Raw genomic sequence first — 15,794 nt, forward strand, 5'->3', positions numbered from 1 at the left:
CACCTCACAGTTATGGTGGGATTAGTGGGTTTGCGCAGAGGTGAGTTCAGCTGCCCCTCTCAGGCCGCTCTCAGAGCCATGATGGGCACCTGCTCCTCTATTTCCCCAGCACTCACCTGTGGAGCCCCACAGCATTCCTGTCTCTCCCCGTCCCATTCGATACAGATGCAGCCAGGCCTACGACATCTTCTCCTGAGACGCAAACAGCACCATCTCCCAGCTGCCTGTACAGGGGCCTGGCTGAGACTGGCTCCTGGATGACGCTGAACCCTGCAAATGATGAATCGACGTTGGAGGGGAGAGGCACGCTCTTTGGAGAATCCTCAGCGTGAGTGTTCACCTGGCCTCTTCCTCTGGATACTCAAAGAGCAACGGTTGCAAAACGCTCCCAATTCCACCTATGTGAGGCAAGGAGATTGCAGTCCCTCCTATCAAATTCCAACATAGCCAGGGTTATGCGTTAGACTCACTGGGGCCAGGGCAGAAAGCTGAAGCCCAAGACCTGCTGTCTGGGGCTGAAAGCTGAAGCCCAAGTAACTTAGCTTCATGGGCCGCCGGTGGTGTTGGGCCTTGGCCAGTTGCCCTGCTTGCTACTCCCTAACGCCAGCCCTGGCTTTTAATCTAATGGATATTCAGGAAAACAGTTGTTATGGCACAGGAGGACCGTGGAATTTCTGTAGCAGGTTGAGAACCCTGCTCTATGGCATTGGCTTGGGTTACCTAGGGGCCCTACCTCATCCTTTGTGATTGTGACCTTCCCCAATGGCTCCGTTCCACTGGGAGAATGGAACTGTCAGCCTCAGGGGTGAGACTCCTGTATAGCGGCATGTGCCCCTATGAATCTGGAACTTTGCTCTCAGAAGAGATTGGGGACCCTGGAGCCTCCAGAGAGAGACAAAAATCCACGTCTTCAGCCCACCCTTTGTATAGTTATACCACACACACACACATCCCCCGCTCCCCAAAATGTCACAGTCTGGTCATTGCTGAGAAGCGGAGTGAGAGAGATCATTACAGCTTAACATGTGTATTTTGATCATTCTACGAGGTGCTCAGATTCTGTGGAGTTGGTCACTATCTAAGAGCTTAGCTAGCAGGGCCACGGACCAGCCCCGAGCCACGCGTGCAGTTCCTGTTGATGGAACGTGAATGCCTAGATGCTGGACAAATGTACTTGTGGTATGAAAATAATTAAATGATGCAACTTATCCGTGCTTAGACTGCAGTAATCATGTGTGAGGCAGGTAAAGGAGGCGTCTTCCTAACTCCAGAGGGGCTGCATTCCTCTAGACTAGCAAACCACGGTTACAGGTGACCCTGGGATCATTTGGTTGAAGCCCCCAGGCAGTTGTTTAGTATGTGTATTACTGTAGCACCTAAGAGCTCTAGTCATGGGCCAGGACCCCATTATGCTCAGCACTGTACAAGCACAGACCAGAAAGGTGTCCTGCCCCCAGGGGCCTACAGTCTAAGTATAAGACAAGACACAAGACATGGATTTAGGCAGACTTGTATTCCTCTTCTGTATCCATATTAGGTACTTATGTCACCTATTAACAGCAGTTTTTAACATATGTATCCTCACAACATCCCTGTCAGGTAGGGATGTGTTATTGTACCCATTTTAGAGAGGGGAACTGAGTCACAAAGAGACTAATTTGGAGGGAGTCTGAAGTGGTGCAGGGAATTGAACTAGGGTCTTCTAAATTTTAGGCTGATGCCCGTACCAGGGGACTAACTTTCTTCCGAGCTTGGGAGGGAAAACTGGAGATATCAAAAGAACTCTTAATTGATACAGAAAGTTAGTGCATAAGGCATATCCTCAGTTTTAACTCCATTGGTTAGGAATGTCCTACAACAATGGGTCTCAGCCTTTGCCAACCGTCCCCCGTAACCCTAACTGTACCCCTTTCAGGAGTCTTATTTGTCTTCCTTGCCCCCAAGTTACATGTCACTTAAAATCTCCTTGCTTACAAAATCAGACATAAAATATAAAAATGTCATAGCACACTATTACTGAAAAATTGCTTATTTTCTCATTTTACCATATAATTATAAATAAATTGGAATATAAATATCATACTTGCATTTCAGTGTACCATATATACAGCAGTATAAAGAAGTCGTATGAAGTTTTCGTTTGTACTAACTTTGCTAGTGCTTTAGGCAAATATCTAGATGAGTTGATGTACCCCCTGGCAGACATCTGAGTACCCCCAGGGGTACATGTAACCCTGGTTGAGAACCACTGTCCTGCAGAATATGTATTGTATTCTCTAGTTTTCCTCAGGCAAGTTGCTTGGGACCCAGTCCTGCTTCTGTTGACATCAATGGGAGTTTTGCTGTAAACTTCAGTGGGAGCTTCTTGTCTTTAGCCGTCTGTAATAGTGGCTGGTGATGCTGCCTGTGCCTTCTTCACCAGGGTATTAAGAGCTTTAATCAGCTAGGGCATGGACCTGCATCCAGTGACGTCAATGGAAGTGTTATCACTGACGTCAGTGGGGGCAGGATTCGGCCCAGAGTGCTTGTAAAGAGCTCTGAGATGGTTGCATGTGAGGTGTTTTATACAAATTATTATAATTGTGGCCTGGTCCTCAGAGTTGCTCTATACCTGAGAGGTAGAATTACAGGTATGGAGCACCTCTGAGGACCAGGCCTCAATTATAAAGCACCTCACACGCAACCAGAAGGGGCCTGTTATTTACCTGGTGGAGCTGTGTGGTAACAAGTTCTTTGCATCATACCTTGGCTTTCTCTCCAGCTCAAGCGAGTCTTTAGTAGTGGCACATAGGGCTTGTGCTGGCCCTCTGCATGGGGCTGAGTTTCACCCATTCCCAGAGGCCGTGCTTAAAATTATTACTGACATGACAGTCTCACCTAGAGGCCCAACTGAGATCAAGGTGCCACTATCTACAGGCACATCATAATAGACAGTTTCTACCCCAAAGAGCTTATGTTCTGAATAGATGAGGGTCAGAGGCAAAGTGACTTGCCAGAGGTCACTCAACCAGTCAGTGGCAGAGCTAGGGATAGAACTGTGGTCCCCCGAACTGTTACTTAGTGCCCTGTCTGCTAGACCATGCCACTATGCACCTAAGAATATTGCCCACTAGCATTGCTCAGCTAGAGATCATGCCGTATTTTCCTTCTGTTATATGGAAAAATAATACCTATTTCTAATTTTGCAAGGTTGAAATCAGCCTTCAGAGCAGTTTCCAACCAGGGATGAAGTTAGAAGTGGCCAACAAGAACAATCCGGACACCTACTGGGTGGCTACGATCATTACAACGTGTGGGCAGCTCCTGTTGCTACGTTACTGTGGCTATGGAGATGATCGCAGGGCAGATTTCTGGTGCGATGTGATGACAGCCGACCTTCATCCAGTGGGCTGGTGTACGCAGAACAACAAAGTGCTGATGCCTCCAGATGGTGAGTTCTAAGCTTTCTGGTGGGGTCATGGTCTAGTATAAGATGTGGTTCGACTCCAAGCCTACAATCAACCTGCATGGGGTCCTCAGCTGATGTAAACCTATGTAGCTCCATTGAAGTCACTTTACACCAACTGAGAAATTGGCCATTAGACTTCACTGATGGATCCTGCTTGCCAAGAACTTGTGCGATCAGATCCTAGGAAGGGAATTGTGCAACAAATCGTAGTAATAATATAAAAGTTTTGTAGGTGAAAGCGTTGGGAAGGGAATTTGTCCCTATATTGCAAAACCAATGTTTTCCATCGGGTGGGGGGAAAATGGGCTTGTACTTTTAGCAAGAAAAGACCAAATTCTGATCTCACTTACTCCAGTCCACTCTCATGTAGGCTGAGTGTAACTGAAGTCAGAATTTGGCCCTATGCTACAATCCTCCAAAAAACCTTTCCAGCCCCTTTGTCCCTATGCTAGAATCCTTATGGGCTTTGCCTGGGAAAGATCAGAAACCATTCAGGGCCAAATCCTGCAGTCCTTACTCAGCCCTTTAAAGACAATGGGAGCATTGCCTGAGTAAGGACTGCCGAATTTGGGCCTTGTTCACTAAGAGGCAACTATGGCTCCTCAGCTGTGGAGATGTGCAAGATTCTGATGGGTGATGCCGGCAGAGGGACAGTGTATCCTAGTGGTCCTGGGCAACAGTGCGGTAGGGAAAGAAGCAAGCAGGGCCAGTGGCTCCATGACATAGGTTGGCCATGCTCTTGCATAGAGGGTGTATAGTGAGCTGCTGTAGCTTGTAGGCTGTAGTTGCTTCTATGGAATAGGTACCTATCTGCTCTAGTTGGGCAGAGGATGCTGATCTCACCGCCCTTCCATTTCTGTTCGCTGCACCGTTCCAGTTCATTCAATCTTTGTGGGATGAAGATTTAGTCCCAAACTCGCGTTATTCGGGAATCAAATGAAGGAAAGTTTAAAAACCTGCTTCTGAGATATGAGGGGTTTTTGTGGGGAGGGGGCGAGGTTTACTTCCTATTTATAATGGCTATTCAGAAGGTTGACACTTCATTTGCATGTTGTACATGATTATGGCAGAGATACTGCATCAGCCTGACCCGTGGTGTCTCTTCAATGGAAGCGATGCTCACTTGAGCTAAGGATGAATTTGGCCCATTTCCTGGCGTAGGCAGAAAACAGATCTGATTTGTAGACGTCTTTGGACCCGATTTGACCTGTGTCCCTTGAATAAAAAAGGATGGATTTATAAAAAACAGAAATAGAGCTTGATACCTGAATGCAAATGTGATTGAAAGGTTTGTTAGCCAAGCCGTAATAAATCAGGCTGATTTGAGAGGGGTTAGATTTTTATTGGTCTCCTAATTTTTTATGTGGCTTCTTTTTTTTTTAAACTCCTTTTATTATGTGGCTTATAATCAATGTTGTAAGAAAATATACAGTGCCGTAAACTAAATCATGAAATGCCAGGGTCAAGGGGTAAGAGGATTTATCGACTGCTATAATAGAAAATAATGATTGTTTTATAACTGGAGGCATTTGCTCTTCAGGGAAAGGTTGGAATCTTTTTCTGGTCCTGGCTTCTTCCATGTGCGCTGTTTAGCTTGGGTGGCCAAATTCTGCGCTGATGTACAGTTCAGTGTTCAGCATTTGTACTGTCAGGATGTCATGTGCCCTGTGCAGTGCAGTGCCAGGAAACCATTGGGGTTGTGTAGGGTATAGGTCAGGGTAGGTGCTGAATTCAGGCTGCGCGCTTGAAAAAGTGCAGTGGGAACTGTGTGTATATATATATTTTTTTTTTTCACTGAATGAACAAACTTTAATGCACAGATGATGGATAACAACTTTCCAAAGTGCCTAAGTCTCATTTCCTTGGAATTTAGGAGCTGAAATACTTTAGCGGATCTGGGCATCGGTAACTTAGGTTTTTAACATATGTATCCTCACAACATCCCTGTCAGGTAGGGATGTGTTATTGTCCCCATTTTAGAGAAGGGAACTGAGTCACAAAGAGACTAATTTGGAGGAAGTCTGAAGTGGTGCAGGGAATTGAACTAGGGCTCACAAAGGGACTTCACCATTTTGCAGTGCTAAGTGGTGCAACATCTACCTCTCAGGTGCCCTGGTGCCCAGTGGAATTTCCAGCTCTGAGCTAGGCCCCCAGGCTCCCTGTACAATGCATAGGGGAGAGTTAGGGGCATAAGAACAGGATTCTGAGAAGCCAGGAGGCTGAGCAGGGAGCTGCCTAAGCTAGCCAGTAGATAATGCTAAGGAGAGGGGTGGCCTTAGGGCCCATAGCCTCAAAGATACTTAGGTGCCCAGTTAGGCCCAAGGAAGGCAGCTGCCTCTGCTTTGGATTCATGGCTGTGAGCCATCTTCTGGAGTTATGTGGCTAAGCGAGGTCATCCCTTTCTCATGAAAACTGAGAGACAGCCAGCCAATAGCCCTTACATAGGAGATCTGGGTTCAAATCCCTGCTCTGCTTGCTTAGAGGCTAGGATTTGAATACAGGTCTCAGAGCTGAGTGCTTCAGCTACTGGGCTGTAGAGTTGTATACACACACACACACTCACTCTGGCCACATGACTATTAATTATACAAAGTGGAGCAGCATCAACAGAACAGATGGGGAGACCGTCCCAGAATACCCAGTAAGCGGGTGGTCAGGGCACTCAATTGGGAGGTGCGAGACCTGGGGCCAAGTCTCTGCTTCAAATCAGGCAGAGTGGGGACACAAACCTGGGTCTCCCACGTGATTCTCCTCACCACTGGGCTGTTGGATATGGTCACACTCACACCAGCTCTGTGCCTTCCCAGTTGTCTTGTGCCGGTTAGGCATGCTCAGGGCACACGATCAGATCAGGTGAGATGGGTGGAGAAGGCCCAGTTTGTGAATCTTGCCAGGGCTGAGGAGTGAGCTAGGAGGCTGAGCAGCTCAACAGCCGCAGGACTTGGGCAGTTTTGCACATGCCCACTGGCAGAAACATAGGGACCATAAGGACTTTATTGGTGGAAATGTAGGCGTCTTGGGAATTTAGGTGCCTGCAAGGTGAGGCAGCAGCTGAAGATCTATGGGGCACGTAACTGTTAGACTTAGGCACTCAGCAGACTTAAAAGTTAATGGCCTTTAGGTTCCTAGGTGCCTAAGTCACTTGGGCTCAGGTTCCAAAATCACGTAGGTGCTTTTGAAATTTACCCGTTGCCTATTGGATTAAGTCCTGGGGTCATTACTCATTTTTTTCCTCTAGCCCTGATCCCGGAAGGAACATAAAAAGCCAGGTTTTCAGAGGTGCTCAGTTCCCATTTAGGCACCTTAATGAAGTGGGCAGGATTTTAAAAAATACGCAGCCCCTGCTGCCTCCCATCGAGAACACCGGGAGCCGTTGGGCGCAGAGCACTTTTGAAGATCTGGCGGGTAGTGTGTGCATAACTTCACGCATGTATTCCTGGGCTTAAAGTCATGCTTCTGCTTCACCGCTTTGTTGGATCAGTGAGTGCATCTGTCCATACGTTGTCAAACTCCTATTGAAGTCAGTGGGAGCTTTGGCTGGGTAAGGGCTGCAAGATAAGCCCCTGTATTTGGTACAAGAGAAATTGCTGTTTTATACCACGTTCCCCAAAATGTTTTGTGTTCTTAGCATCACACCCTATTTCACTATCATGCCTTCAAAAGAATAATTTAATCTCCGTTTTTAATGAGAGCAGCCAGTATTTTAAGGGCCTTGTCATGCACTCCTTGATCTGAGTTGGAATTCCTGCTGCTAATGGAATGCAGGATCGGGCCGTCACTGCATAGAGAAGCGCAAGCAGCATGGCCGTGGGCCAGCCATTAAGATTTGATTTCATTCAGTAGTCGATGGGCTTTGTTTAATAAGCAAATCTTCAAAGACACACTTGTTAAACTGGCAGAACGGCTGCACTGGGACTGTATTGTGTTCTGCTTACCAGAAAGAACTGATCAGTGCTAGTCTTACATGTAAAAGTAATACCACATTACAGCAGCACAAAATGAAAAAGGAGATTATGAATTTCATTAGAGGGGAGAGAACGGGTTTGTTCAGCTTAGCAAATCAATAGGGCTTGATTTACTCTTCGGCACATACAGTGCTTCCAAGGGGCAGCTGCCAAATAATTATTGTTTATGATCCCAATATAAGGAAGTCGTTTAATTTACTGACTGTTACATTATTATGTATTGGGAGATGTTAACTTTGCATCATAGTGCCCGTGAGCGTAATGTCAAGTCATGTTATATCCTGCAGTGACATTATGATGTGATGCACTGGAACAGAATGCGTGGCAGCCGGAGGTGTGCTGACTCTGCTGTTTTTCGCACGCTAGCTGGAGCAATGTGGACATTGCAGCACTTGTGGTGACCCGGGCTAGCCACCCACGTATGGACCCAGGATCTCTGGCAGGCTGCTAGCTTGCCTGTACTGCCACATCTACAATGCTCTTTTTGCTGCACGAGTTTGAGCAGGCGTTTCTGTCTGCCAGGGCTGGGAGGGGCGCATCCTTCCAGCTGCAGTGTAGACATAACCTGTGTCTCTCCCTGTCCCCCGCCTTCCCCCCTCCTTACGATAGAAAATCAAAGGAGTAAAATTAGTTACTTCAACTCTTGCCATTAATTATATTTTTCTCATTACAAATTGGTGTGTAATTTGAATTGCAAACTCAACTATCCTGGCAGAATAGCTCTGTTTACCATTCAAATCAAAATGAAAATTATTTAAATGAATTAATATAAAACTCATTTGAATGAACTGATGTTTATTCATGAACTTGCGGAAGAAAGTGTGAAGACATCCTTATGGTCTATAGCTACATTGCTGATCGGCTCTAAAGTCCCATCTTGGGACAGATTGTTGGTTTTTTTTTTTATTGCCATTTAACCGTTGGCATAAACCAATGCTGCCTAATGCAGGTAAATTTCACCTCTTGTGTGTTTACTCCTTTGCATAAAGCCTGAGCAAATACAATTTGCATGGGGAACAGTTGAATGCCCATTGAAAACAATGGGATTTTGACTTTAGTGGGTTTAGACCATACGTGGGTGGCACAGAACCTCATGCTTAAGTCACGGGCAGGGCATACTGTGGGGCCGTTCTGCAGTTGCTGTTCTTGTCTCCAGATTGGAATGGGGCCACAACCCAGGCTCACCCATTAGAAGTGGGTTTGTGGATCTGGATGATCACAGCTCCTTGACCATGAATCTGGTTAGTCACTGGGTCTGAGTCTGAGAGATTTGCGTATAGACTGAAGGGGGGTTGGGCTCAAGCCTGAGTCAGAGCCTGGGCTTACATTGCAGTGTAGACTTAGGCCAAAGTGAAGGGGAGGTTTGGGGTATATGGAACTGGTGCAGAACTCAGCTGCTCCTCATGGACCACCTTCCTTTCTGCCGCAGAACTGACATGGGTTTTCGAATGGTCTCCCTAGGTGAATTTTATGCGTGACAATGTAATAGCTGCAAGCATATCATTTCCTTCTTTGCTGGAGGAAGCCCTAGTGTAGACAAGGCTCTGGTAGCTTCTGGCAATTATATGTACCACCATTTAATTAATGCAGGTTTAATGAAAACTGTGTTAAAAGTGGGGCCAACCACTGGAGCCCTGTCTTCTTCACAATGCTCATCAGGTCAGCTGAACTGGTGTTAGAATCAGCAGTAATTACTTTGATGCTCGACCGCAGCAATGGTCCTTCGTCTGGTGCCTGCCAGATGAAAAAGGTTGGGGACCACTGCTATGGTTTGAGGACTTCAATGGCTAAGACACAGGTTTGATACAGGAGTGGGTGGGTGAGATTCTGTGGCCTGCATTGTGCAGAAGGTCAGACTAGATGATCATAATGGTCCCTTCTGACCTTAAAGTCTATGAGTCTATATCCTGGACTGTTTTCTGAAGAGTTAAAAAATAATTTGTGGCTTGCTGAACGTTTGTTACTAATACTGTCTTTAATTGTGAAAGAAAATAGGCCTCCTCCCTCTCCTAGCCGTTTGTCTCCGTGTGCTGTTTCCCTCTCTTGATGACAGTTGGGTTCCTGAACACATTTACCATCAGGTAGAAGAGCCACGCATGCAACTTGACAAGTGTAGTGGCTAAATTATGCATCGTGAAATGCGCAGAGAGCAGCAACGTCCTTTGATTGACATCTGGTTTTTGTACAGATTGCAGATTTACAGCTGAGCCAACAGAGCAGTGTCTCCTCTGGCATTATCTTAATGCATTCTGGGATGCACTGAAGACACTGGAGGACAAGATTATTGTGTACACTTGTAATTGCTCGGGTAGTTTTGCCTTAACATTATTGACAGACAGTAATTCAAAGAGGGCTGGATTCTCCTTCCCTATTGTAAAATCCATGCGATGAGCTTGATTCTGTTCTCGGTTACGACAGTGTAAATTGGAAGTAGCACCAGTAAAATCAGGGGACGTATATAGGAGTCAACGAAGAAGAGAACCAAACCTGTTTTCTGATGTTGGGATATGTTGATACAGGGATGTAAAACTTGAGGAACAATTCCTCCCCACCATAGAATTCTAGTAGGATCAATGTGCTCCTGTTAACTCATAAGCCTGAACTTCTGATTAGGTTCAGCAAGCAGCCTTTTCTAGCAAGATTCACTTGTGTGGGTAGAGTTAAAACTCAAAGGCCTGATCCTGGGTGTTGCTGAGCCCCACTAAACCCCAAATACATCAGTGGACATTGTGGATGCTCAGCATCCTGCAGGATTGGGCCTCTCACGCAAACATGCCACTAGGGTTATAATTAAAATAGTGATTGTTTGTGGGTCTTTTTCCACTTTACTTGCATTAGATTAATTTGTGACTTTCCCTCCATGGTGAAGGCATGATTCACTTACGGCGTGGTCCCGAGCACTTTATTCATGCAGAATAGGATTGGACTCATGCAGCAGCAAAATAGATTGCCTTGTAATTCAAAACGATATTGCTAGTTCAGTTGAAGTACATTCACACATCCTACCTCTTACCTACTAGTGGACTGGTGCTAAGGTCTTATTTAAGATGCTAAGGCACAAACAGAAAGCTTTACTTCATCCTTGCTCAGGAAAAAAAAATACTTTGATTTTGATGAGAACTCCTTGACTGAATAAGACCTTCAAGATTTATCTCTGAGAATATATTCCTAGGACCCCATTTTACCCTTTGAGATTATTGGAGGTACAAGTCAGGGGAGAATTTGGTCCATTCTAAGAAGTTATTCATGGCCAGAGAGATGACCATCAGGACCTTCAGAGAGACTGACACGCAGATATTTCTGTATTTTGTAAAAAATGCAGGGCCCCATATTTTGGCTTCAGTTACATCCATTGACTTCATTGGTGTCAACTGGTGACACAGTCTGGCCCATTAGCCTCATGGTAACCTCATCATAACGAATTCAGAACTAGGATGATCCCACTGGTGTTGCTTGTGTCTTCATGTCTGAGGTCAGAATTAGGCCCATCATCAAACAGGGTTCACATTAATAGCCAAACTGGTAATCCAACAATACTCCATTGGCTTCAGTGGGTGGTCTGGGTGTGCAAGGAGTGGTAATTGAGGCCCCACATAAGTATATGAGAAGAGATAATGCCTCAGTGGGCAGCATTAATTTATATTGTATCTTGATGAGTACGGGAAGCGTCATTGAGAGAGGCATATGTTGCATAGTGTCATTTCTCCTTAGCACCACCACATTCTGGTCAGCCATCATGGAGAGGCAGATGCATAGCCAACAGGGAGGCAATGGGGTGGGGGAAGCCCAGCCATGTCAGTGAGATTAGCAAGCTTTAGCACTCCTCTGTTCCACACACTAGGAGGAACCAAGTGACCTTCTGAAACTAATCATTTCCATCATAGATTGTGGTGGTTCTGAGCCACCACCATCCTTCCAGCTCATCTCTCAGAATGTGTAATCCTGGATGTTTAAAACCAAAAGCTCCCCTACTAGCCTGTAAGACATCCCCAAAGGAAATTAAACTTCAACTATGTTTGCAAGTTGATGTTGATAATGTTCCATAGAGATCAGCTGCTTAGAGTTGAATTCTGCTCCTGGTTACGCTGGAATGGAATAATTTAACTGAGGTGGCTTTGAAGATTGAGAGCAGGATTTGGTCCCAGTTTTGTAAAATTTTAACTTTTGTGCAAAGCTGAAATTACTTGCTGAGGATCTGGGGCCAGATCCTTTGCTGGTATAAATCAGCAGAGATGCAGGGATCTATGCCAGTTTACACCAGCTGCTAACTGGGCCATTGAATTGTAAAATGAAATTCAGACACCTACTTTAGCAAATCACAGCACCCAGTATTGGGGATGGTGCTAAAGAATTACACATTCTTTTATCTTCCCTGCCAAATCCTTGTTGGCTTATCCTATTAAAGCTGATTTTAGATTCCCTTAATGTTAACAGATTCCAGGATTTCTTTCTTTAAACACTGTAAATGGCTCTCTTAGTAAAATGTATTTGTATGTGGTCTTAGCCTTGACTTCAGCTGAGTATTAATTATGCAGGAATGATGTTAACATAAATAACTAGTCAGCAAATAAACATCAATTAAATATTCTATTAGCATAGTAGGCAGCCTTATGCATTGGCACAGAATGATTAGCAGATTACTCTTAACGAGCTTTTAAAATGTAGCACTTCTTCACTAAATCTGGTGCATTTCAAGTGAAGGGGGAAAAAACCACTTTGCTGAAGAACACAGTGTGGTAAGGCTGAAATTCACTGTAGTGTGAACTGTCTCTCTGGCCCCAATGGGCCATACAACAGGTGGGGATTGCTGGAGCACATCACACTCCAGCTACTCCCCCTGCTTGCCCCTCCCCACTCCCAATAGGTGCAGGGACCACACCAGAGGGACATTTTACACTGGGAGACACCAAGTTTACATCCATTTTGTGGCACCTTGATATTGCCAGTGTTGTATAAGGGGGTCTGGTGTAACATGAATTTTGTACCGGTATAACATACTGAGAATAGAACTGTAACTTTTTTTAACTGATTGATACGATCCCTACTATGGACACAGCCATACCTGTGTACTTAAAACAGTATGACTTCTGTATGTAGAGAAGGCCACAGTGTAAATGAGAATCAGACCCAGTGTGATAACCTGACAAGAACCAAGTCTCATATAAACAGCCCGGAGGAGAACAAAAATAAAAAAAAATTTTTTTCCTGGTATATGACAAGTTATAAATATATAATGGTTGAAAACAATAGCGTGCACCTTTATGAAAGATTTAATGAATAAATATTTCATGCCCACATGGTGCTTTTCAGCAGAGCATGGTTTAGGTAAAAAGCAATAAACAAAGAACCTCCTTCAGGGTTTGTTTAGGCTCTTAAATTAAACTAATTTAATCAACTTTTTCAGTCAAGCTTGATATTAGTTCATTTCTGTACACAGCACCGTATTCTGATCTGGCCATTTCTTTTCTGTGTTTGGAAGATTGCAGTAAAATTACTCATTTAATCCTGTTAGTATAATCTGAGTCACTGTTGTCGAGACAGATAACGTGGGCCAGATTCGCCCTTGCCATAGAAGTCATGGAGTTGACCACAAGTAGGGCCAGGCCAACCTCTTAACCACAAGACCATCTTTCCTCTGTTCATCTGTTAGGCTGATACTTTTGGTACGTTGCCTCCAAAGAGTTGGTTGGGAACTACAGATCATCGTGATATATTTCTCTGTAGTTCATGAAAACTAAAGATTTTCTTTAAAAAAAAAAAAATCCACATATATTGTTTGTTAGTTGTTATTTGACAAGAGGAAAGTCCCCTGCAACAGTATTGAATATGTTACTATCGGGGAATAGCACAGTTACTAAGTGTGGTGTGACAAAGCTCTGATCTTGTCTCCGTGGGTCCCGCGTTTCCTGGCGGATTTCACTAGCCTCAGAGGCTCACTGTGACCTTCCACATAGCCCTTCTCTCTCTAGAGGCAAGGGTCACAGCCTACTGAGCCATTTTCCTCATAAGCCAGCAAGGGAGGTGAGGAGAAGCTACCCTCCCTTGCACAGTCTGTTATTCCCAGTCTCAGTGATTAATTGGGGGGGGCTACCCTCTACTCCGGGCTCCAGCCCAGGGACCCTAATAGTATCAGCTATGGTAGCTGACTTTTTAGGAACAGGACGCATACAATTCCCTGGGCCACTTCCCTACAGCAGCCTGCCACTTCCTCAATATCTACTTCACCCTTACCTCAGGGCCTCCTTCCTTGTGCCTGATATGGTTTATACTAAGTCTCTCCAACAGCGTGGCTTCCTCCTACAGCTCCTGACAGCCACTCCCACCTGACTAACTGGGAGGCTTTTAACTAGTTTCAGCCAGCCCCTGATTGACTTCAGGTGTCCCAATCAACATAGCTGTCCGCCCTGCCTTCTGGAAAGATCTTAATTGGCCCCAGATGTCTTAATTGACCTCGAGCAGCTGCCATTTGCTTATCCTGGTAGCAGGGATTTGTTTAGCCTGTGGCTAATATATCTGTCTCCCACTACTTTATAGTCATCTGGCCTTGCCCCGTCACAGTGGCTAGAAGTGGTCTTTCCTGAAATTCCCAAGTCCAATCAACTAAAGAACGTTACTCAATGGAGAGCCCTGGACAAGACACTAACTATTTTCCAGGACTGAGTAATGGGGTTTAAAATTAGTGGTAGAGACCCTGCAGTTTCCATGTCTGCTTCCAACAATGCTAGTCACAGGAAAGGGGGCAATGGCACTGGAGTTAGTATGACTAGACAGCTTGCTCCATAAATGAAAGATTCAAGTTGTATATAGGAACATATTATAGGAACGCCTACCTCCAAATGCCCAGAAGCTCTGTCCCTCCACACTGGGTGTGCTGCAATAGCAAGCAAGAGAGACAGTCTCTCTTGTTCGCACACCTGCCTAACCTGCCACCCAGTGATGGTTGATATCTCCCCACGCATGAACGCCCAATCCCCAGAGCTGATTTATGTCTCTGCCAGCTGCTGTGGGCTGCCAGCGAGGGGCAAATGACCACGCTTGTGGCTTCCCTTTGTTTCCTCTCAGAAGTCATTTTTCTGCGGGGAAGCAAAGAAATCTGTGGACAACGTGAATTCTGCATCTGTGTAATGGCGCAGAATTCCCCCAGGAATATTATTTAGGTGCCTAGATATGGACTTTGGGGCCGAGCTTTAGGCAGCTGGTTTTTTTCAACACCTTGTCCCTAGGTCTGTATTTTTAAGTTGCTCTTTGACATCCTCCATGTATTCAGAGCAAAACCACATGAAAAGTTGGAGCAGCCCAGTATGTGTGTGCTTAGGGATGTTTAGGGAGTAGTTTTTTTAAGAAATGTTGTTATTTGTATTGCGGTAGCACTTGTCATGGAGCAGGACCGCATTATGTTAGGTGCTGTATAAAAACACTGACCAAAAAGATGGTCTCTGTCCCAAGAAGCTTACAATTTAAGTATAAGACAAGAGGAATAAATGGGTAGAGACGGATAGGGAAGTAACATCTTATCGCAAAGAGGGTAAAACAGGCTTTCCTCACTCAGGACTTTGGATATGCCAACTATGAAGTTCTAAAGCAAAGCCCATTTTGAATTCTTATACTAATGACCTACATCTAATGTGGAGTATGCTCAGAGGCAATGGTGATGGGCAGCAGCATAAAACCCTAAGCTAGATAAATTGCATTAGATAATATTTTAACTGGTGCAAAAAGCTTTTCCTTTACACGGGCAGTTTACCCAACACAGAGCTGGATGGACTTTTACAAAACACTCTTTTAAAAAAAAAAAAAATCTGAGAAATTCCAAATGGTAATTTAGGGGAAAATGACAAGTGACCCAAAGTAGGAGTTTTAGACTGGAGATGCCATCTCAGCCTTAAGTATAGACTTCAGTAGCTAATGCAACGATATAATAATAAGACGGTGACTGATCCTTAAATATATTACCTGCTGAGATATAAAAGACTGGGCCAGATCCTCAGCTGGTGTAAATCAGTACATCTCTGCAAGTCAGTGAGGAGAGGGTGTCACTAGGATGAGTGAACTCCTCCTTTTGTTGGCATATGCAGCCTCTCCACTAGGGGGCTCTGCCGGCATAGCTATACTTGTCTAGCTGCATTGGCAAAGCCCGTGTAGTGTAGGCTAGCCCTAACTGTCCTGACTTAAGAAGAAACTAGGGACTGAATAGAAACAAGGAAGGGTGAATGAGACTCTCCCTTCTCCTGGAAGGCTGGCCAGCTTTACCATCTCTTTTTTTTCCCCTCACCTCTCCCCATTTCTGGTAGGGATTGTTTTTGGCAGTATTCATTCTCATAGTGTCCTTGTAGCTGAGCTGAGAGAGAAACCAGAGTTCTGCGTACTAGTCCCCTGCTCTC

The 15,794-nt window shown here is 45.1% G+C and overlaps 1 protein-coding gene across 5 annotated transcripts in view; it reads left to right on the plus strand.

The window, feature by feature from the left end:
* The window catches only part of SFMBT2 (Scm like with four mbt domains 2), a 192,354-nt gene that overhangs the window by 45,575 nt on the left and 130,985 nt on the right, over window positions 1-15,794 (plus strand). For all 5 annotated transcript variants that reach the window (XM_039519596.1, XM_039519600.1, XM_039519597.1 and 2 more), the window contains exon 4: window positions 3,190-3,430. In XM_039519596.1, the coding sequence (XP_039375530.1) occupies window positions 3,190-3,430 (241 nt within the window). The remainder of the gene's footprint in view (window positions 1-3,189; window positions 3,431-15,794) is intronic.

The sequence above is a fragment of the Mauremys reevesii genome, linkage group 1, assembly GCF_016161935.1.
Source record: "Mauremys reevesii isolate NIE-2019 linkage group 1, ASM1616193v1, whole genome shotgun sequence".
Lineage (NCBI taxonomy): Eukaryota > Metazoa > Chordata > Testudines > Geoemydidae > Mauremys > Mauremys reevesii.